The sequence below is a fragment of the Eurosta solidaginis genome, chromosome 5 (genome assembly GCF_040869045.1).
Source record: "Eurosta solidaginis isolate ZX-2024a chromosome 5, ASM4086904v1, whole genome shotgun sequence".
Taxonomy (NCBI): domain Eukaryota; kingdom Metazoa; phylum Arthropoda; class Insecta; order Diptera; family Tephritidae; genus Eurosta; species Eurosta solidaginis.
This window is the reverse complement of record NC_090323.1, coordinates 125,082,370-125,107,311: the sequence shown is the minus strand read 5'-3', so window position 1 is coordinate 125,107,311 and position 24,942 is coordinate 125,082,370. Positions and strand designations below refer to the sequence as shown.

Genomic DNA, 24,942 nt, shown 5'->3' with positions numbered 1-24,942 from the left:
TTTGCTTTACAACAATTTTTTCAAAAAAAACAATGTTTTTGTGCGAGAAGATAGCTTATCTCTTATGTAAAACTATATGCCATCAATATTAATGAGGATACATAGAGAGTGCAGCAGTAAGAAAAATAAAATAAAATAAAATTAAAAGAAAAGAAATTAGTTTAGCTGTGAAATAACGTATTATAAGTAATGTTTGATTTAAATTTGTAGGATTTAAATAAATACATAACTTATTACAAGTAACGTATGATTTAAATACCATTTCCGTATATCAGTAAAGGTAAGAGGAAAATTAGCAATTACATTTTACAGCTGAATATTAAAATTATAGTTTGCAAGAAGTAGGCGTTTGACTTCAGTTTTAAAGCTTTGCAGATTTCTTGCATTTTTAACTTCATCTGGAAGTTTGTTGAATAATTTTACACCATAGTGTTTTATTGATTTTGCACATCTTTCTGTTCGAAAAAGACGTGGTTTGATATTTGTTCGAGTTCTAAGGGCATATTCTGGGGTTTGTTCTTCTTGTATGTTCAAATTATGTTTAATTAAATTATTTTTTATTTTGTAGAACGCTATTAGCGAATATCTGGCCTATTACAATATAACAGCTCACTTGATGTTCTCCGCGGTAAATTTAAAATGTTTTTAATTACTTCATTTTGTGTTCTTTGTAATTCATTTATAAGTTGCTCTGAGCTAACATTCCATATTGGATTCAAATAGTTAATATATGACATGAACAAAGAGTTGTATAGCAGCCATAGTTGTCTTTTTGGAATTAATTTCCGATTTCTATATATCGAGAAATTCAGTGGTATTAATTTCATTTTCAGCTTGTTTATGTGTTCTCGCCAATTTAAATTTGCATCAAACCAAATGCCAAGGTATTTTAGACTCTCGACCCTCGTAATAAAACTACCATCTAGATGAATTCCCTTCAGATCTTTCATACCGGGAATATTTTTATAGTTGTTAAATATTATAAAATTTGTTTTCGAGATATTCATTTTCAGCAAATTACGTTCAAACCATTTCGAAAGTTTCTTTATATCCGTTTGGATATTGACTAATAGTTCGTCTAGAGTATCAGTAGCATACAATAATGTCCCGTCATCGGCATAAAATTGCGGGTTTCCATTTAACTCGAGTTTAAATATATTGTTGATGTATATTACAAATAGAGTTGCAGCTAATTTTGATCCTTGTGGAACACCAGTTTTAATAGTTTTGGTTAGACTTTTTGTATCTTTTATTTGGACAAATTGCTTTCTATCAATTAAAAAACTTTCGAAGAGTTTAATAGCAGTGCCATTAACTCCCAACTCTCTAAGCTTTTGTATCGTGATGTAAAGATTTATTGAGTCAAACGCTTTGCTAAGATCAATCGCCAGCATAGCAACGTATTTTTTTCTATCTAAATTTTCATATAGAAATTCTGTACAAGTGATGCATGCGGACAAAGTACTTGAGTTTTCTGTAAATACAAACTGATTGTCGCTAATTATGTCATTACTTTTAATGAATTCTTTCAATCTGTTTAATAAAATACTTTCAAATACTTTGTCAATTGTACTTAACTTCGTTATAGGTCTATAATTTGAACAGACTTCCTTGCTTCCACTTTTGTGAATTGGAACTACTGATCCAATTTTTAACTCCTCTGGATACTGACCACTTATAAAACACTCATTAATAAATTTTGCTAATGGACCAGACAGTTCGTCTTTATATTTCTGTACCAGTCGCGCAGAGATTCCGTCAGGTCCGTTGGCCGACTTTGGGTTAAGACTACCAATTGCTAAACGTACTTCTTCGGTATGACACTGAGATAATATAAAAGGGTGTATTATTCCATTTAACGGTTCAGGAGAGTACTCAAAACTGTCTGGCGTATTTATAATGTTTAGAAAGTAATTATTAAAAGCATCAGCTATCTCTGAAGGGTATGTAATATTGGTTTCATTATATTCTATCTGCGTGATATCTGAGAACGAGGTATTATTCTGTCCATAAACAAGCTGATTTAAGATCTTCCACGTTTTAGTGCTAGATGCAACGCCTAGGCCATCGTCATATTAAGTTCGCCAATTTAAAGCAAGCATTCCTGCACTAGGGGTGCATTAGTTTAGACCTACTAGACCTAAATTACCAAATAAGTACTAGTTCGATAGTAACTAGATTTCCTCCAGTTTAAAACCCGAGAGTTTGGGTTTTCATATTTCATTAAAATATATATATGATAAATCTTAAAAAAACAGCTACTATCTTTAAGGAGCTTCGACTGTTAGTATGCCATCTTTCCCTACATATTAAAGCCTTTCCTTTATGACAATGGAAAGAAACTAATATTCTAGCCAATTCATATTAAATATCGACAAGTCCTTCAGAGGGCCATTTTGGGGAATCCAAAATGAGTACTTAGTTGTTTTCTCGCGGTCCATTTTATGTAGCTGTTGCACAACTGGAGAGGTGTTTTCAAACCCTGTCTTCAAAGCACATTGCAGAAAAAATGTTAAGATTAGTTAAACCATATTTCAACGGCTAAAAGTAAAAAACGTAACAGTAAAAACATTTTCGGCGCTACAAAGACGCACTACATTCAACCACGAATACCGAAGTCGCTAGACAAATGCTGCGAATAGCTACCGTAGAAACTATAAGATGCGTTTGTCCTTACTTACTTAACTGGTTAAACTGTTATGGCCGTCCAACAAGGCGCACCAGTCGCTTCCTCGCTGGGTGAACTGGCACAAATAGATCATACCAAGGGAATTTAAATCGTTTTCCACCTGGTCTTTCCAGCGGAGTGGGAGCCGCCCGTTTGCTTAACATGGCCTAACCAGCGTAGCTGCTGCATTTTAATTCGCTGGGCTATGTTGATGTCTACGTTGCAGCTCCTCATTTATTCTTCTTCTGTAATCGCCTTTGCCAATGCGCAGAGGTTGCTAAATCATTCGACGAACATTTCTTTTGAATACCCACAGAGCCGCCTCATCTGATGTTGTCACGGTCCATCATTGTTTACTATATAGTTTTGCAACTTAAATTGAGGTTATATTGCGAATAGAGTGGAAGGCAGTAAAAGACGGCAGTCGACTGGAGTGGAATGAAGAACAGCAGGAAGAGCAGAGTTGCATTGCATCAATATACCTTCAATCTATATATCAATATTACAGCTATATGGAGAAAAAATAACTAAGCAAACATTTTCTCTTAACTACTGCAAATGAGGCGTCCTCAGTGCTATATATTCCAAAATCATTACAGTTTATGTCTGTTTAAAAACTTAACTTGAATTTTCTAAAAGATTTTAGTAATATGGCCATTAGTGATGTTTTGTGTGTGTGCTAATTCTGAGATCAGCTGCTAGTTGCGCTACTTGTTAAGGTTTACAATGCGAACCATGCTTCTGCACCATATAGCAACTGGTACGATATGTGACGGGATCCGTACGATATGCCGAAAAAAAATTGTCGAAACACAAAGGGCCGAATCGTTAAAAACCTCTTTATACAGAAAACTTTTTTCATCGAATTAAAAAATGTAGAAAAAAGAAAACTGACCGAAAATGGCCGAAAAAAGTCGAAATTGGTATACTTAAAGCAAAACTCCAAAAACAAAATTTTAGGGCAGTGTTTTATTATTACGGTTGTAAATTATGACAGCATCAAAAAAACTATACTTGTACAATGAATGGTTGGCGTTAATATTATGTACAAGCACACACCAAATCGGCAATTTATACCATTTGGACAATTCATTACCCAATTTATCATATTATAAATTGTAATAATAAATTTCCAATTTAAAAAAAAAATCGTAATAAATTGTTTAAAATTGCAAATGCAACCTTGTATGCTGATTTTATTTTTTTCATTTCACTGGAGTAGGGATTGTCAAAATAAGATGGCAAACTCAAAATGAAACCAAAACATTGAACATAATTTCTTTTAAAACACAAAAATTTCAAATACTAAATACGCTAAATTTTTCAAAACTTCAGTTTTTGTATACTATGTCATTTTATCAAGAATATTTCGAATGCGTTCTTTCCTCTTTTGATATACTTTTTTGGGTTTTGTTGCATTTTCAGTACTAATGGCTGATTTTATTGAGAAAAGCTGATGATTTGTTGTGTATATTTAGATTTACTGTTAGCTCGCATATATTTAGTTGGAGCATTTACATGAATGACCCAGTGCAAGGCAGAAAGAAAAATACTTCCTACGCAAAAGTAAACTCGCGCGAAATTGACACATCATTCATTACATTGATTCGACATTTTTTCTTCGGCATTTTATTTTTCGATATTTTAATTTTCAACATTTTTGGTTTTCGACATTTTCTTTTCCGAATTTTTTTTTTGGCATTTTTAGTTTCGAAATTCAAATTTTCGACATACATACGTACATATCGTACCAGACCCTAAGTGACTTCTAGAATATGGTTTAGTTTGCCGAGAGAGGACTTAACTTTCCAATTGCCTACCTAGCCCAAAATGCATGTACATGTCATATTTGTGTGTCTTGTTTGCATAAAAGCAATGTTGTCATCTAGTGGTTTGCATGCATGCTAATGCGAATATGAAATTTTGAAATTATAGTAGGGGGACTCATTAAAGTATATAAATTTATAACTTTACACACACTGTTATATGAACGCATATAGTTATATTCTTGACAAATTTAATTGTCGATGTTGTTGTTGTTGTAGCAAGAGCCGTTGGTTTCATATTGCAATTAAAGGGATCGCCGGTCTCATGTGGGGACATACAGCAATCAGGACATACATACATTATGTATGTCGGGGTTGATTCTTGGTAGGTAAGAGTTTAACCTGTAACAGTATTCACATCGAAGTTGAGCTAGAGAGACGCGCGTCTCCCTAGGGAAAGAGCTCTCTTCTTCTGCGAGTTCAGGGTATTTATCATTAAGATCTTTGGTTCGCCGAGCAATTCCTGGCATAGAGGTCCGATGCTTTTTTATGGATATCACTGAGGACCTGTTTGTGTTTTTTTTTCTTCATACGGCTGTGTTCTCAGGTGTCGTATTTCTTCATAATGCTTGCGGAGATGACTTCTGAAGAACCTGGAAGGATGGGCCTCTTCAATCAGATGTCTGTTGGGATGCCCAGATTTCTGGGTATTCAACAGAAACTGTTTGTTCAGCATTTCTTTTCTCTTCCTGATGGGGAGTACTCTCACCTCACTGTGTAGGTGGTGTTCTGGGAACATAAGAAGACAGCGCGTAGCGGTTCGGAGAAAGTTTTTCGGCGGCCTGTATTTTCTTCCAGTGAGTAACCTTTAGGCTTGCCGACCACATCGGAGATTTGACGATTTTATTACGGCCCTGGATTTTAGGTTCAGTTGCAGTTCCATGCTCGCCAAAATGTGATAACCCCTGCTTAATTCTTCTTTGTTTAGATGTTACGTTCCTGAATTGCACCGATGCTTGCCGACCAGACAGATAATTTGAGGGCCATCTTTTGAAATATGGTTGAAGGGAGCATCCTTCCAAGTCTTGCAGTAACGTGCCGTGGTTGACTGTATCTAAAGTTTTGGTAAGTCTAGCGATACGAGTACTATTCTGTGACTGGGTTTTTGATTCCATCATAAATTTATCTGCGTGTTGGTAGCGTTTAGCGCGTTGGTAGGTCTATTTAGTTTTCGAAAGCCATGCTGATGATTGGCAAGATGCAAGTTTGCAGTGAAATAGGGAAGCAGAATGGCTTCAAGTGTCTTTGCTACTGGCTATAGGAGAGATATCGGACGATAAAATCCTCCTATGTTGGCTGGTTTGTCAGGCTGTAGTAGCGGTACCACCCTTGTCATTTTCTATTTTTCGGGCCAAAATAAAAGTTCCCCTTGATAACAAAGAAACGGCTTATACGAATTAAATTTTTTTTTATTTCCGATAAGCTTTTTCATAGTTATCAAGCGGGACTTTTATTTTGGCCTTAATAAATAAAAGTAGGATTTAACTTTGATTTCCGGACTTTTATTTTTAAAAGCCCGAGTTTAACTAGTTCTATCGGACTCAAAAAATAAAATATTTAAAGTCCAAAATTAATAGTTTAGCAAGGAATTATATTATATAAGGAATAACAGTTTCAGCCCCTGCTAGATACTTTAATCCCTCTTTGCCAAGGTTTTTAAGCATCGGCACGGCTATGACGTCTGGGCCTTCTGCTTTAGAGGTTTTAGAACTCCGCCTCTTCGGCGGTAAATGTAATAGGGGAGTCGCTGTGTTTGTGCTTGTGTGCGCGTCGGCAGAAAGCACTCGCGCATTTTTTCGCATCCGACTGCACTTTATCGCCAAAGGCAATGGATATTTTGTCATTGTGCTTAGTCGGGTTCGATAGAGACTTTACGGAAGACCATAGCTTACCTACAACGGCAGGTGCTCCTCCCATTTCGTCTGCTTGTGTTTATCCACAAGCTGTCTGATGCGTTGGTTTATGTCCTTTATTTGAGGGTCGTGCTGTCCTACAACGTCACGTGCTCTCGCTAGAGTTGCGGCCTCCGCTGGAAAGTGTGGCAGAATTTCCCAGATTCTGCCAGCGGGAATAAAACGAACCGATCCCGATTCAATGAACTTGCGGAAAGCACGCTTCCCTTGACGGGTACCAGTCGGGATTGGGAGGGCAGCTAAGCGATTGTCTGTATATGTTTTACAGTATTCCCACTTTACTTTTTTGAAGTTGACGGAAGTGCGTTTTTCAATAGTGATAAATTCGGCTGATCGTACCAGTGGCTACCTGTTGACGCAGTTAACATAACAAGTCCTGCGCTCACGATGTAAATGTCTAGTGAACTATGACAGCTTCCTACCACATGTGAGAGAGCGTCCCCGTTTATCGTACAAAACGCCGTTTCTTCTATATGGTCTGCCAACATCTCACTCCTGCTGTCCGCCTGTAGAACAGAAAGCCACAGATCGTGGTGAATCGCGAGAATAATGCAATTTTCACCAGCGAGTAGTGCCTGATGTCAGGCAGTATTCGCTGACTGTCGGATGCCCTTGGGTGTGAACAGCAAGGTGCTACAAAAGATTTGTAAAAATTACGTGGTCGACGGGTTTTGAGATCTAGCCCAGAACACGCCGTGCGATGTAACCATCCTTTATAATTGACACTTTGTCTCACGCAGCAACCGGCTGTTATGTCTGCAAAGTTGCATTCCTTTGAGTTTACCTCGCTCCCACGATGAAATGTGCGCGTAAATTTATAGCACTTTCTTTTCTGAAACAAATTGTTGCCTGAAAAAATGGTAAAACCTTAATATACTTACTCCTACCCTTGAAAAGTGTCAACTTTTATAGTGCACGAAAAGAACATAAATGGCTATCCCGTGTATAAGCTGATCCTCACAAGCGCATTGTCAATAATAATACAAATTCATTAGCTATTATTGCCCTCATTTAAATTTTCTTCGCTAAATATTTGTGAGGTTACGATAGTAAATTGCCCCGAACAGCTGGTAAAAGTGTAACGCCTTTGCGTTGTGAGCAGGTAACAATTTTCACAAAAGAACGGAATACCCCGTAAACGCGTTGCCTGGTTTTTAAAATAAAACAAAATAGGGGGACTCATGAAAGCATATAAACTTATAAGGTGTAAAATTGTATCCATTTACACACGCGGTTATATGAACGCACCTAGTAATACTCCTGATAAACTTGATTGTTTATCAGCTGTATTATTGCCAAACAAAATTTTTTTGATTGTTATAAAAATTAAAAAATGCCAAGATTAAGTGAAAAAACAAAACTAAAACGCCTTTACTTGCTGATGTTGGAGATTTCTGATGAAAATGCCTGCTGTAATGTATGCAAGGTTGCATTCCTTTGAGTTTACCGCGTTTACACAATGAAATGTGCGCGTAAATTTATACAAATTGTGTAAATGATTTTTCATACAAAATTTGACAGCTCGTTTACGCACTATATAAATTTATACGTTTACACACTTTATAAGGCATTTATACGGTTACATGAGTCCCCCTAATATATTTACACTCTTTGCACAGCCTACAAAAAGCGTAACACTTTTGCCAGAAAAGAAGACGCTATTATAAAAATCTGACAGTTCATTTACGAAGTAGATAAACTTATACATTACACAATTTATAAGGCATTTATAAAGTTTAGTGAGCCCCCTAGCATTTCATTTTGTGAAGGAATGGAACTGGCAAAAAATTAGTATAACTAGTTAACTCATCTATAATCTACAACCTTATGTAGAAATTATTACTAGAAGAACTTATTTTAAGAAGAACATTTATTAAGTGTTTTTATATACTATCTGCAAATAGTTAGTTCAAACATAGCTAATATAAAATTAGGTAGGCAACTCTGTCCAGTGGGGGAGCAATCAGCTGACACGTTGTTACGGAAAAAATGAAAATTTGTTTGATTCCCATGTTTTCAATTGCAAGGCATTCTCATAAGATAGGTCATATCAGCTGGCACGTACTATGTACGTACGTACGCACTTCGGTGAATATTCGCAGCAATAATCTTATGGCCTCGTACGCTACTTTTGCAAAGGTCTTAAGGCATGTTATTATACTATAGTTCGCCTTTATTATTATTGAAATTCAACCACAACTTTCCTTTCCCTTCCTTTCCTTGCTGTTCCTTTTATATTCTAGTTTGTTTCAATTATTTAATTTGTGTTTTTTTTTCATTTATTAACCAACAAAAAAGTCATCAAAAATGTATACAGACGAAAAACATTCGTAACTCCAACTTGAAAAACCTCGTTTGTTTTTGTTACCACTTGGAATTAAAAATTCACTTTTCTTATTTGCTGAATATCGCGCCATATTTCCAACAAAACAATTATGTACACACTCTTCGTGTTATTTAATTTAATAAATTTTTTTATTTATATTGTCACGGATATTAGCATCACTAAGCTATACCATCACTAAGGCGATGCTAAGGCCACGCTAAGCGATATTTACGTCAATATCCAAATCATGTATACACATATATAAGGCAGCCGAGAGATGTCACACACAGATGCATTTACTTATACGCCTATGTGTGCGCGACAGACTGTAAACTACAAATATTCACATCAATAATTCAATCATTATGTATCTGCATAAACGAATAAATAATTGCGTCTACATATATGTACCATGTACGTATACGAGCAGCGGAGAGTCAATGCGCAAACACATGCATATATCTGAGATACTCCTATAAATATGCAATGAGAAAAACTATAAAATTGTGCAATTGTAGTTACAGCTGAGATGTTTGAGAGCTAATGGACTAGTAGATTCTGGAAGCGCCTAGAAGATGCGAATGTTAAAATCAAAGAGTATAAAAGGCGACAGATGTAGAGGCGCTGGAATTCAGTTTGATTTGAGTTGTCAAGCAGTTACGACTAAGACGATATCTAGCGAGCAATAGCAGTATTATTTTGAAAGTCAGTTTCCTTTAAGCTATCAGTTTGGTTATTAAGCTATTCGTTGCACAGTTTGAGTGTTATTGTGAAGTATTTTAATAAAGGCCATTTTTCCATTATTCAATATTGGAGTTATTTATTCAACAGTTTAGCGATACGAAACTAGCAAAAGGGCAAATAAGAAGATTTGCAGTAAATTCGTTACAATTGGTGTCAGAAGAGGAATTGTTGAATAAATTCCGAAGATTGGGAATACAACTTGGACATGGCAAAGTTGAGTGAATTGACGATCCAGCAACTGAAGGAGGAGTTGGAATTCCGTGGATTGGCTACTTCTGGCGATAAATCCCAGCTACGACTAAGTGTAGCTATGGTATTTGAAGGAATCTACAATGCTGAGGAGTATGTCTTTCATTATGATAGCGACAAAACAACAACAAAAATGGAAGAAAAAAACGAAACACCGCAGACAGTGACGAGCACAATATCTGTACAAACATCGACAATGGCATCTCAGCTGGAGTCACAGGAGGCACGCATTTCAGAAATGGCGTCGCAAATGGCATCTCAATTGGAAGAACAGAAGACATATAGCGCAAGAGGCACGTATATCTGGAATGTCGAGAAAAATTTCGGAACAGGTATCATCGCAGCTCTTTGCGAAACTGGAAGAGCAGGTGCAAAAATTTTACAACTCGAGGACAAAATTGATGCCGAGATAGAAGCGTTGAAATGTCTTATGCAACAGTTACAACTAAATCGCCCAGCTGTTCCAGCGAGAAATCAGAAGGTAAAAACTCCATCTTTTGACGGCTCTGTTCCTTTCGAGGTATTCAAACTTCAATTTGAGAAGACGTCAACAGTGAACAACTGGACTGCTGAAGATAAAGTTGCTGCTCTGTTCGTAGCATCGAAGGGGCCAGCAGCCGAAATCCTACAGACGATTCCCGAGGGAGAGCGGAACAACTATGAAGCATTGATGGCCGCTGTCGTGAGACGTTATGGAAGCGAGCATAGAAAACAGATATACCAAATTGAGTTGCAAAACCGTTACCAAAAAGCAAATGAGACATTGCAGGAGTTTTCTTCGGATATTGAAAGATTGGCTCATCTTGCAAATGCGGACGCACCCGTGGAGTACACCGAGAGGGTATATATCCAGAGTTTTATGAATGGCATACGGGACGTAGAAACGAAGCGAGCGACATATGCAAACCCAAAACCCACATTCGCAGAAACGGTATCCCATGCACTGACTCAAGAAACAGCATTGCTTCTGTGTAAGTCAGTTTTCAAAGCACGCCGTGTGGAGGTAGAAAGGCCAGAGTGGGTAGACGAAATATTGGAGGCGCTGAAAGGATCGCATAAGCGGAGTGAAAAAGTTATCAAATGTTTCAAATGCGGGAAGCCCGGTCACATTGCACGTCATTGCGATCTTGGTCCGGGTAGTTCCAACTTGGGTGCCCGTAAACGCAGAGCTGAAGGAGATGAGCAAATCTCCAAGTCCACTCAATCGTTAAACTAAAGCGAGTCAGCCGCAAGGGACGACAGCTGGCTCCCTCAATTGAATGCCCCATAATCTCTATCTCACAAATTGGAAGAAGGTCAAACAATCTTACAGTCGGAGGACATGTGGATGGAAAGGAACGTTTACTGACTGTAGATACGGGTGCATCTCATTCCATCATTCGAGCGGATTTAGTCAACAAGAAGGTAAGACCATTGCATGGAGCAAGATTGCGTACAGCCACTGGAGAAGACAGCACGGTTCTAGGAGAAGTATCATGTGAAGTCGCAATTGGGAACGTCACGGTAGTACACAATTTTATAGTGGCAGAGATTGTTGATGAAATCATAATTGGAGTGGACTTCTTAATCGACCAGGGCATCAAGATCGACATGCAAAGCAAGACGATGCGATATAAGAACATGGATGTGCCACTTAATTTCGGCTACGGAGAGGCTACAGCAGTAAACGAGTGCAGGTGGAAGAGAGTCAGCAAATACCACCAAAATCAGAAGCAGTCATCTGGGCAAAGGTTGATGGAGATTGTGGGACAAACAAATTGTGGGTTGTCGAAGCAGCAAATAAATCAGCACTGAACATACTTGTAGGAAAAACCGTGGCTATGACAAAACAAGATGGACGTATTCCGGTAAGAGTACTTAATGAGTTCAAGTCACCATTCAATTTGACCAAAGGAACTATTTTGGGAAGATGCCAAGAGGCCGAAGTAGTTATTAACTGTGAACAGCTCCAGGAACACGTTTTATCTAGTAATACTGATCTTTCAAACGACATCACGGCATGGACGCAAGGGCTAGAGGAAGCCTATCAGAGTAAGGCAAAACAACTGCTCCTAAAGTACGCGAACATCTTTGACCAGGATGGTTTCAAACCAGGCCGCACCAACGTTGTGAAACATCAAATTGACACTGGAGATGCGAGGCCGATCCGTCAAGCTCCACGTAGTGTTCCACTGGCGAAGCGGGAAGTTGTGAGTCAAATCATACAAGAAATGAGCGACAGCGGCGTAATCGAACCATCAGCTAGTCCATGGAGCTCACCGGTAGCACTTGTAAAGAAGAAGGATGGAAAAATGAGGTTTGCGTGGACTACCGGAAATTGAATGACGTAACGAAAAAGGATAGGTAATCATTGCCAAGAATTGACGACACTCTGGACTCGCTATCTGGTACGAAATGGTTTTCCACGCTGGACTTGAAAAGCGGCTACTGGCAAGTGGAGGTGAAGGACGAAGATAAAGAGAAAACAGCCTTCAGTGTCGGTGATGGTCTTTGGCAATTTACAGTGATGCCTTTGGGACTTTGTAATGCACCAGCTACTTTTGAGAGACTCATGGACCAGGTACTGAAAGGACTACATTGGAAAACATGCTTGGTGTACCTGGACGACATCATCGTATTGGGCAAGAATTTTGATGAACATCTTAGGAACTTGGAGGAAGTTTTCCAAAGAATAGCTGGCGCTGGTCTGAAGTTAAGTCCCAAAAAGTGTGCGCTGTTTAAAAAGGAAGTAAATTATTTGGGCCACAAGGTAACGACAGAGGGCATCTGCGCTGCGAACGAAAAGATAGAGGCAGTAAAGGATTGGCCAAGACCACAGACTCTGCATGAATTGAGAAGTTTCCTTGGGCTGTGCACATATTACCGCCGATTTTTGCCAAATTTTTCCAGCGTAGCCCATAGCCTCCATGAGCTTACAAGAAAACATAAAGCTTTTGAATGGAAAAAGGAGCAAGAGGTGGCTTTCCAAACATTGAAGGAGCGTTTGTGCACTGCCCCAATGTTGGCATATCCGATTCCTGGAGCAATATTTATTCTAGATACAGATGCGAGTGGATATGCTATAGGAGGCGTTTTGTCACAACTGGTTGATGGACAGGAGAAGGTAGTTGCATATTACAGCCGTTCGATTGGAAAACCAGAGAGGAAGTACTGCGTTACGCGGAGAGAGCTGTTGGCATTGGTAGAGTGCATTAAACATTTTCACAAATATCTCTACGGCCAGCGATTCCGTGTCAGGGCAGATCACGCAGCGTTAAAACGGCTTCTGCAGTTCCGCAATCCGGAAGGACAATTGGCACGGTGGATCGAGCGACTACAAAACTATGACTTTTCCATTGAGCATCGAAAAGGTAGTACCCATGGAAATGCCGATGCAATGTCACGAAGGCCATGTAGTTTGGAATGCAAGCACTGTTCAAAGGCCGAGGCTAAAGAAGACATTATAGATGTCCGGCTAATGACTATAACGTGTACGGATGAATGGGACAAGGAACAACTAAGAAAGTGTCAGCTAGAAGATACAGATCTGTCACATGTTATGCAAGAGCTCGAACGAAACGAAAGACCAAGCAGAGAGGAGATGTCAGCAGAGACTCCCATTGCGAAGTCATATTGGGCACAGTGGAACAGTTTAGAATTGATATCCGGTTGCTTGCATCGAGTATGGGAGAGTGAGGATGGTCAATGCAAGAAGAAACTGATAGTTGTTCCCAGAGAGAGGATTCCTGACGTGCTCAGTTAGCTGCACAATGGTCCAAGCGGAGGTCATCTTGGAATCACGAAGACACTCGAGAAAATTAAGCAGAGATTCTATTGGGTTGGTTGCCGTCAGTCGGTCACCGAGTGGATTGCCAATTGCGAGGTATGCAACAGAGCGAAAGGGCCCAAAACCCGAAGTCATGGCCAGATGAAGCAGTCTATTTCAGGTGCGCCATTTGAAAAGATCGCCATGGATGTCGCAGGTCCATTTCCTACTAGCAATCGCGGAAACAAATACGTACTGGTGGTTATGGATTATTTCAGTAAATGGCTAGAGGTATACCCAATCCCAAACCAAGAAGCAGAAACAGTAGCAGAAGTGGTTAAAAACGAATGGGTTGCAAGGTATGGTGTACCAATGGAGTTACTTCTGACCAAGGCAGGAATTTTGAATCAGCTGTGTTCCAAGAAATGTGCAAGAAGTTGTGCATTCAAAAAACACCGACAACTGCATTGCATCCTCAATCCGAGGGTATGGTGGAACGTTTCAATAGAACATTGGAGGAGCATTTAAGGAAAGTAGTAGACAAGTACCATAAGGACTGGGATACACACATATCATTATTCTTGATGGCCTACCTATCGGCAGTACATGACACAACGGGCCAAACTCCCGCAAAGGTAATTTTTGGCAATGAGCTTCGACTGCCAGCTGATTTGAAGTATGGAATAGATGCCGATGCGGAGAGGAATGTCAAGAAATCCACTGGTGTCTTGGAAGAAGAGCTGAGAGAGATACACGATCTGGTAAGGCAACGAGCAAAGATTATGAGTGACAAGATGAAAGCGAGGTACGATAAAGCAATTAATGCGGAAGGGTTTCAGGAAGGAGATTTGGTGCTGCTATACGACCCACAACGAAAAAAAGGTTTGTCCCCGAAATTGCAGTGTAACTGGGAAGGCCCATACAAAGTTGTAAAACGGATCAACGATGTAGTGTACCGCATACAAACCACTACCAAACCACGAACCAAAATGAAAGTGGTTCATTTGGAAAGATTAGCAGCGTTTAGATCGAGAGATTTGTCTGATCGGAACGATCAGACTTAGGTGGAGGGCAGTGTCACGGATATTAGCATCACTAAGCTATACCATCACTAAGGCGATGCTAAGGCCACGCTAAGCGATATTTACGTCAATATCCAAATCATGTATACACATATATAAGGCAGCCGAGAGATGTCACACACAGATGCATTTACTTATACGCCTATGTGTGCGCGACAGACTGTAAACTACAAATATTCACATTAATAATTCAATCATTATGTATCTGCATAAACGAATAAATAATTGCGTCTACACATATGTACCATGTACGTATACGAGCAGCGGAGAGTCAATACCCAAACACATGCATATATCTGAGATACTCCTATAAGTATGCAATGAGAAAAACTATAAAATTGTGCAATTGTAGTTACAGCTGAGATGTTTGAGAGCTAATGGACTAGTAAATTCTGGAAGCGCCTAGAAGATGCGAATGTGAAAATCAAAGAGTATAAAAGGCGACAGATGTAGAGGCGATGGAATTCAGTTTGATTTGAGTTGTCAAGCAGTTACGACTAAGACGATATCTAGCGAGCAATAGCAGTATTATTTTGAAAGTCAGTTTCCTTTAAGCCATCAGTTTGGTTATTAAGCTATTCGTTGCACAGTTTGAGTGTTATTGTGAAGTATTTTATTAAAGGCCATTTTTCCATTATTCAACAGTTTAGCGATACGAAACTAGCAAAAGGGCAAATAAGAGGATTTGCAGTAAATTCTTTACAATATTTTGGCAACTCCAACTTGAATAAGTTCGTTAATTTGTGTAAAGACTTTTAATAGCAGGAATGAAAATAAGTATTTCATAATTTTTCCGGACTCTGGTGCTTTTGTTACTACAAAATTTCTATATAAACTCTCTTTGTGAACATTCGATCTGAGAAGACTGTTTAATTAAAAGGGGCTTGCTATATTTGCTCGCGAGGTCAAGTTTATGTAAATCAGGGATAACCATTTGTTATTCTCTTTCGTCTTTAGTTGTCGCTGATGTAAATACTCAGCTTTTTTACACGTCGCCTGCTCAACACAGCAACATGATATGTATAAAAGCAATACGCGTATCGTCCGTAGTGTGAGTGTCAACAGTCGCAGTTTCTGTTATAGGTGGGTTGTTTGTGTATAGTACAGTGGTCGGCGCGCCACAGCTCTATTGAGCCAGACTTGTTTCCAACCAATTCTTAAAGCCCTGGAAAATTTTACAGCTCAAGGACATCGATGTAATTGGTCAATAACTTATGGTGAATGAAATCTGAACAAACGTATTATATTCAAAACAAAGTATGAAATGATATTTGTTTTATTTAAAGTAAATTTATTTTAATATCTAGAGATGTAAGATAAATTTATAAATAAATATTTACTCCATTACGGCTTGCTTTTCGTAATTTTCCGGCAATTTCCTCATTGATTCTTGATTTCCTTTTGTATCGATATTTTTAAGCTCCTATTTTATTTTATTAACTAAATAAGTCGTGTTTTTTGCACAGTGTCCTTCCCATAAACACGCCTATTAAAATGTGCCCAAAAAGTTCAATTGGTCGCACCTGGGAAGACTTTTGGGGGTTGTACTTTTTAGGTACAAATTAAATTTTCCGGCTATGTACGTCCTTTAGCTTGCTTTTTGCATAATGTGAAGATGCAAATCCAGCCAGAATACTAGCTGGCTGTCATTCGTTGCCTTCCACTATGAAGTAGCTCTCATCGTCCATAACGCATTTGTAAGTTGAAGATGTGGCAAAATATTTTTGCGAAAGTAGCGCAACCTGGATTTAATTGCTTGTGCCTGCTTTTCTGTAGTAGCTGGTTTCGATTTTCTTTTTTTATTTGTATGTTCTTATCTTTCAAATAATGTTTAATAGTATTCTTATCAACTTGGTATTTTCGTCCAAGCTGACGAAACGACTTTCCTTTGCGCCCCAACTTTCCTTTGCGCCCAGCTTTCAACTTTTCACGTACTTTACTGTCTTGAAAATCACATTTTTTGCCGGAACCTTTTTTTCGGAATATGCTTTTATTATCTCTGAAAATCCCAATGGTCTTGTATATGGATGTTTTCTTAAATCCCATGTCCCTAAAATGATGAAATATTACATTTGTGCTTTTGTCAGGATTATTTTCACACAATTTCCCAATTAATTCGCGCCTCTGAAACTCGTTCGAAGACATTTTGACTACTAATCGTGTGCTCATATAAATAATTTTTACGCGAAAATATCACGAAGATGTCCCGTTAATTTTATGCATTCAAATTTGTTTTTAAAATATTAGGGCTACTTAATTTTTGTGTTCATAAGTTGTGCTCGGATTTCATTCACCATACTTTAGTGCCATTCCATAACGCCCTAGTCATAACCGTACAATAGCCAACCAATTGGTTTTTGGTTTCTAGCCATATCCATAATCTATAAATATATGAGTTAGTGAGTTTATTAAATTTTTGCATATTTAGTTATTGTTTTGGATAAGTTTTGAATAAGAGACTATTATTGTGGAATCTGTTTGACATTTTGTGGGCTTTCTTCTTTTTTATGAAAATGTCACAATTTTTAGGCTGAGGCACCAATAACTGAAGCCAATAGATACAAATAAGTAAAAATATGGTTACGACTATAGCGTTATGACTATGTCAACTTTGCAGGCCTTTTACTCTCCATCATCGTTCAGTAGGTAGTTAGCGAGACAGCAACGAATAAGTATTGCGCACGGCTGTCGCACAAATGTTGAGATTCCCTGTGAGAAATGTCATGACGGGGAAACGCAACTGTTATGACGGCCTTTCCGTAATTAACTCATGATCTGAACATGTTTAGGGTGGATCCTTCCTTTTTATATTTGTTATACATAGGTAATTAATATTAATTTTTTTGAATTATTTTAAAAAAAAGTTTGCGTAGCTTCATTCTGGACTCGATTTTTTCTGAGGCTAAAAAAAAAAATTTACTTCTGCTTTGGAAAAAATTATTATAGAATGTTCAAAATAACTTAGCAAAATAGTCAAACAATTATCATTCATGGATCTATATGTTTTTTGTGTCAGTCTCATATTTTCCAAACATTCTGAACTTTTCTGATTGCGGCACTTGTATTAGTATCGGAGATATGATTTTTTAAGCGAGTGGTCGCCACTATTCTTGTGCTATTTGCCGTGTGAAGCCGCTTTGACAAGCCTAGGGTCGAGTATATTTATATGTAAATTGCAGTTATCCTTCGAAACGTCTACAACTTGATGAATTAAGGGACTAGGGAATATATCAAACAATTTCTAAATCAAAAATAAAGTTTTCAAAAAAGCTTGTTTACTCTATTTTTAATAAATGCATGTTGCCATTTGAACTTTAATTTCTTGCTAGGATGATCATGCTCTCGCTTGAAAAGTAAAATGTTGTGGAACACAGCAACACCTTTAGAACTACATAAACCCTGTTTCAATCTTTTACGTCCCTGCACAGAGCCCGAATTGACCGTTTTCAACCGAAACAACAATGGGTTGCCGATTTTCCCGTTATGCTAACTTATAGTGCCTGTCAGAAATAAGTCAACACACTTGTGCTAACCCCTTGTTGTTGTTGTTGTAGCAGTGCTACGTCCTTGTCGTTTTCTTTACTGAAAATAATGTCGCCTTGTTGGTTCCTTTCGCAAAATAGTTCCGCCATTTTAGAGTTTAAGAGTGCAAAATGAGGGTAACATATTTTGCAGAATTGAAAACGCCGATTGGAATCCAAAAAACTGCTCTGTTCGAAATTATTATACATTAAAACCTTTGTTTTTCTTCTAATACTCTTAAATAGATGGACAAACGTTGCCTATAAACCGCAGACAGCGCGCTTACAACAATGGTACTCTGATAATTGAGCAGCTTCAACGACTGGAAGATGCGGGTACTTATACATGCATGGCCCAAAATAAGCAGAAGCAAACGTCCCGACGCAATGTGGAAATTCAAGTACTAGGTAACTTTATACTCCGACCAGGAGATTTCAAAATTTTACGAAAATATTAGTCCTTAAATCTCCTAGGAGTATCATTTGTAAGGAATATTGCTCACACCATCGCACTACACAAAATTGTGAGATGTATGTATTTTATGCTTTTTATACTCAGCGTGCTTTGCACACAGAGTATATTAACTTTGATTGGATAACGGTTGCTTGTACAGGTATAAAGGAATCGAGATAGATATAGACTTCCATATATCAAAATCATCAGTATCGAAAAAAATTTGATTGAGCCATGTCCGTCCGTTGTTAGCACGATAACATGAGTAAATATTGAGATATTTTCACCAAATTTGGTACAATAGCTTATCTGGACCCAGAATAGATTGGTATTGAAAATGAGCGAAATAGGATGATAACTACGCCCACTTTTTATATATATATAATTTTGGAAAACACAAAAAACCTGATAATTTAGTAAATAATACACCCAGAATGTTGAAATTTTACGTGTGGACTGACTTGAGACTTTTGAAAAAAATTTGGAACAATTTTTTTTAAAATGGGCCTGGCACCGCCCACTTGTGATAAAATCAATTTTACAAATATTATTAATCATAAATCAAAAATCGTTAAACCTATCGTAACAAAATTCGGCAGAGAGGTTGCCTTTACTATAAGGAATGCTTTGAAGAAAAATTTACGAAATCGGTTAAGGCCCACGCTCACTTTTATATAAAAGATTTTTAAAAGGGTCGTGGACGAATAAAATAAGCTATATCTTTGCAAAAAAGAGCTTTATATCAGTGGTATTTCATTTCACAAGTGGATATATAACAATAAATAGGAAAAAATTCAAATTAAAAAAAAAAAATGGGCGTGGGACCGCCCCTTTTATGACTAAGCAATTTTCTATGTTTCGGGAGCCATAACTCGAAGAAAAATTAACGGATCGTAATCAAATTGGGTACACGTTTTCCCCATAGCAGGAAATATTTCTAGTAAAATTGACGAGATCGGTTAAAGACCACGCCCACTTTTATATAAACGCTTTTTAAAAGGGTCGTAGACGATAATAATAAGCTATATCTTAGCGAAAAGGAGCTTTGCGTCAATAAAATTTTACTTTCTAAATTGAATTATAACATTAAATTGGAAAACACTAAAATTTTTGAAACTGGGCGTGGCACCGCCCTTTTTATGACTAAGCAATTTTCTATGTTTCGGGAGCCATAACTCGAAGAAAAATTAACATACCGTAATGAAATTGTGTACACATATTTTTCTTATAGCAGAAAATATTTATAGTAAAAATGGACGGGATCAGTTAAAGACCACGGCAACTTAGATATAAAACAAGTTTAAAAGGGTTGTAGACTAGTATAATAACACTGGATCACAAATTCCAAATTTTTTCTGCACCAGAGACGCCATTATGAAATATCGTAAATATCTCAAAAACGTTACCATAGAATTAAAAATAACCTGGATCTTCAGAATCAGGGGGTGATTTTACATAGGAATTTCATAATGGCGTCTCTGGTGAATTTTGGCTGTAAACCAGTGTAAGCTATAACTTACCAAAAAATAGTTTTGAATCAATGATATTTCACTTATCAAGTTTTATTGTAAGAGGAAATGGGGAGAAATTTTTTTTTAAATGGGCGATGCCACGTGTTATGTAGAAAAGTAATTTATCTAAAATGAAATGTACAATTGAAGCTCACGCTGAGTATATAATGTTCGGTTACACCCGAACTTAGACACCTTTTCTTTGTTATATTTTGCACATGTCCAGCCACAGATCAGAAACGTAAAATCTATAGAGAATAATTAACGATGGAAAGCAATAGAAATTGTCAAGCTGGCATTAGGTAATTAACCACTTTGAAAACGTTAAAAACATTGTTAAATTTTGATTCAATGTGGATAAAACAAGTGTGATATCTTATCCGTTAATTGCCTGACAGGATGTTCAAGATGGCTACTTTTTGGCGTTTTGGCAGCGTTTTGATAGGATGTTCAATATGGCGGCGCATATCTTCAGCGGGTGATAGGAAGAGATACAGGATGAGAGCACGATAGTTACTTTGAAAATCAGGTGATCAATTCTATTTGTAAATTTGACGTCTATGCAGAAGTTATTACACTTGTCTTATCCACAATGTTGTGATTATTGTATCAAAATAAAGTTTTTCTAGTGTTGCAATTGACGAATTTAATGACATTTCCCCAATGGTGAGTTACCTTCCGTTGGCGGTTCTCTATAGTTATACGTTCTCTGCCACAGATGGTAGTGCTTAAAGGTTTCCCCCTTCCTTGTTTCAAGTTGATCCACGTTTTGTCGACGCGAAGGAGCAAAAATGTGTTCGGATCGCTGCTGAACGCGTGAGCCAACTGCGGCACCCACTGGGTGAATATTTTTTTCATGCCATTTATGTAGCATGTTTCGTGCACAATCCCGCAGTCTCAACAGTTTCACATAAGTTCAATCTTTGATAAGACAAAATCATTCAGATCCCGAACTATCAGCGTCACTTATGCGCAGACGAAAATTTATGAGGAAGTGGCTGTAGAATACAAACGATAAGCCGCAGCTTCTTGCTAAGTCCTTACAGCAGTCTACTAATAAATGGAAGCTAGCGTTCGCTGATTTTTCAGTGCGAATTTGAAGTTGCCTAGATTTGATTTCTACCATTTTTTCCGCTTAAGATAAATCAGTGGTATGATGGTAACGTGCTCACCTACCACACCGAATATTCTGTGTTAAAACAGGTTTTTTCAATTAGAAAAAAGTGTCTAAGCGGGGTTGCCCCTCGGCAGTGATTTGGCAAATACTCCGAGTGTATTTCTGTCATGAAAAGCTTCTCAGTGAAAATTCATCTGCCTTGCAGATGCTGTTCGGAGTCAGCATAAAACATGTAGGTCCCGTCCCACCTATTTGTAGGAAAAATTAAAAGGAGCACGACGGAAATTGGAAGAGAAGGTCGGCGAAAATCTCTTTAGAGGTTATCGCTCCTTGCATTTATTTTAATTTTATTTATTTAAACTCGCACTAAAAACCGAGGCCTAACTGTGCGCCAAAGTGGCGAAAATATCAAACCAACTATGATTTGGCGCATATTTCACCTAAGTCCTTGGCCGTGATCATCAATGCGATATCATTGGGTACATTGAGGCGCAAGACTCCATTGTACATAACGTTCCACAGCAGGGGACCTAGCACGAGGCATTAAGGAACACCGTCTGCAACTAGGAGCTTTTTTACCCCCAGGGGCTTAGAATACTCCCGCTGTAGACATACCTGTCGTAAGGGGCGATTAAAATCCACAGACCTAGGATATTCAACGTCTTTGATCAAATCGTTTCAGAGATGGTCGAGCTAGTACCTTAATGCTGCTAATTTCCGGAATGGATAGACATAATAAGATAAAGCTGATAAGTCTATTCCAGCCGCCAATGGAAGTATCTATGAATTTCTTAACGGCGAATTGAAAAAAAAACATATTAGGCGTAAAGGGGCCTGCATGTTTTACGGCGTCACCGTACGGCGTTAAATCGGAAAAAGTTGTCTCAAAATCAAATTTATCTGTAACGGTTTAGGCTAGAGTTATCAAACAAACAAAGCTTGATTGGGCAAAAATCGGATATTGATACAAAATTCAAAACTAAAAATTTAAAAAATTATTAAAAATAAATTAAAGCCTTATTTTTCTTTAAAATCAATCCTACTATAGATTATGAGTTGCTGAACTGGAATTTGTAAAAAAAGTGCATTTTATATGATCGAACATTTAACTCGTTACAAATTAACCAACTATACCATCACGTATAGAAAACTATTTGGTGCAGCGAAAGAGCGTTGCGTTGAATTAAATTAATTCACATCTGCGGGTGGCAGGTAGAGTTGTGCTTTTCGTTCATTTCAGAGATTCGAATCTTTCGTTATTTTCTGATGAACGAAAAAGTTGTTCTTTTTGTTCATTTGTTCTTTTTTTTCAAGCAAATTTGTTCACTGCTGCTTGCCCCCGCGGAAAAAGCCAACAAGTATAGATTGGGGTGTGTATGCAGCAATGCTTTGTGTAGGTATATTTAAATGTGTTCTGAATAAATAAGTTAATATATATATATGTATAATTAACTTCAAAAAAAAAAGTTACAAATTTCGGAAGATCCAGGAAATTGAAAGAGTACAGACACAAATTGTAAATATGAACTTTTCAAGTTTAATAAATGTAATAATTAGTTTTTTACAAAACATGTTTTTCATAAATAGTCCATACATATATTGTTGTAGCAGTGCCACACACAAAGATGACCACACATATCTTTAGTGTAAGTGGCATCATCGACATTCGTACTCATTGTGAATTTCTGCATATGTATGTATGAATTTACGTATGTATGTTCGCGAACGAGATGAGAGAAAGAATAACATTAGATAAAACGAACTAAAAGAACAAATGAACTAAAAGAACAAATAGAACCGAAGTCGAAGATCTAGTTCACTTGTTCAGTTCAGAGACCCGGTCAACTGAACAAGTTCGTATCGAAACGACCCAACTCTAGTGGCAGCAAAGGAATAGCAAAAATGGCGGATGCCGGCTTCTAAGGTGGTTAGTACTTACGCAAATTGAGTAGCGGGGTTTATATGGTACGGTTGACATCAACGTTAACTTTTCTTATGTGCGTATCAATTTATACAGCGGCGTATGTGGTTACAAAACTTTATTTAATTGATACATATAAGGTATTTTACAAAATTTATTCGTGGGCGGTAGTCAAAATCACACTTTTTGCTGGCGCGTAAGAAGAAGAAGTCGATGAGAAAAAGCAAACGTCAAAGTCTATTAGTTGCGGAAAGTAACTAATGAACACTATTTTACCGGCGAAACTGCACTACCTTATCATTGATTGCGCAATTTGGCACTATGCAGTATTTGCATGAGACATTTTTGCATTTTTATTAGGTGGCCAGTTAATCGTTGCGGAGAAATTTGATTTTGAGAGAACTTTTTCCACGCGGACGCTATGGGGCCATTCCGAGTCGGTTTAAAACATGTACATAGCTCGCCAATTTGTAGGAAAAATTAAAACGAGGCACGGCGCGAATTGGAAGGAAATCTCTTCTTGACGTAAAAATCCCCATGTATGTACATCTAGTGTATGTAAAAACAAGTAAGGAAGGCTAAGTTCGGGTGTAACCGATCATTACATACTCAGCTGAGAGCTTTGGAGACAAAATAAGGGAAATTCACCATGTAGGAAAATGAACCTAGGGTAACCCTGGAATGTGTTTCTATGGCATGGGTATCAAATGGAAGATATTAAAGAGTATTTTAAAAGGGAGTGGGCCGTAGTTCTATAGTTGGACGCCATTTCGGGATATCGCCATAAAGGTGGACCAGGGTAACTCTAGAATATTTTTGTACGATATGTAATACCCCGAACAGTATTCCTGCCCAGTTTCCCAGGGCTTTTGATTTCGCCCTGCAGAACTTTTTCAGTTTCTTCTACTTAATATGAAAGTTATATTTTGCGTCAATAAACCAATCCAATTACCATGTTTCATCCCTTTTTTCATATTTGGTATAGAATTATGACATTTTTTAGTTTTTCGTAATTTTTGATATCGAAAAAGTGGGCGTGGTCATAGTCGGATTTCGGCTATTTTTTATACCAAGATAAAGTGAGTTCAGATAAGTACGTGAACTAAGTTTGGTAAAGATATATCGATTTTTGCTCAAGTTATCGTGTTAACGGCCGAACGGAAGGACAGGCGGTCGACTGTGTACAAAAACTGGGCGTGGTTTCAACCGATAACGCCCATTTTCACAGAAAACTGTTATCGCCATAGAATCTATGGCCCTACCAACTTTCACAAGGATTGGTAAATTTTTTTTCGACTTATGGCATTAAAAGTATTCTAGACAAATTGAATGAAAAAGGGTGGAGCCACGCCGATTTTGAAATTTTCTTTTATTTTATTTCCTATTTTGTTGCATCATATCATTACTGGAGTTGAATGTTTACATAATTTACTTATATACTGTAAGGATATTAAATTTTTTGTTAAAATTTCACTTAAAAAAATTTTTTTTTTTAAGTGGGCGTGTTCGTCATCCGATTTTGCAAATTTTTATTTAGCACACATATAGTGATAGGAGTAACGTTCCTGCCAAATTTCACCATGATATCTTCACCGACTGCCAAATTACGACTCGCAAAACTTTTAAATTACCTTCTTTTAAAAGTGGGCGGTGCCACGCCCATTGTCCAAAATTTTACTAATTTTCTATTTTGCGTCATAAGTTCAACCTACCTACCAAGTTTCATCGCTTCATCCGTCCTTGGTAATGAATTATCGCACTTTTTCGGTTTTTCGAAATTTTCGATATCGAAAAAGTGGGCGTGGTTCTAGTCCGGTTTCCTTGATTTTAAATAGTGAACTGACATGGATGCCCAGGAACCTACA

At 37.7% G+C, this 24,942-nt stretch overlaps 1 protein-coding gene across 1 annotated transcript in view; it reads left to right on the top strand.

Moving 5' to 3' along the window:
• The window catches only part of Dscam4 (Down syndrome cell adhesion molecule 4), a 2,049,237-nt gene that overhangs the window by 958,018 nt on the left and 1,066,277 nt on the right, over positions 1-24,942 (top strand). Inside the window, 1 exon segment of the mRNA XM_067787909.1 lies at positions 18,321-18,482. Within this exon segment, the coding sequence (XP_067644010.1) occupies positions 18,321-18,482 (162 nt within the window).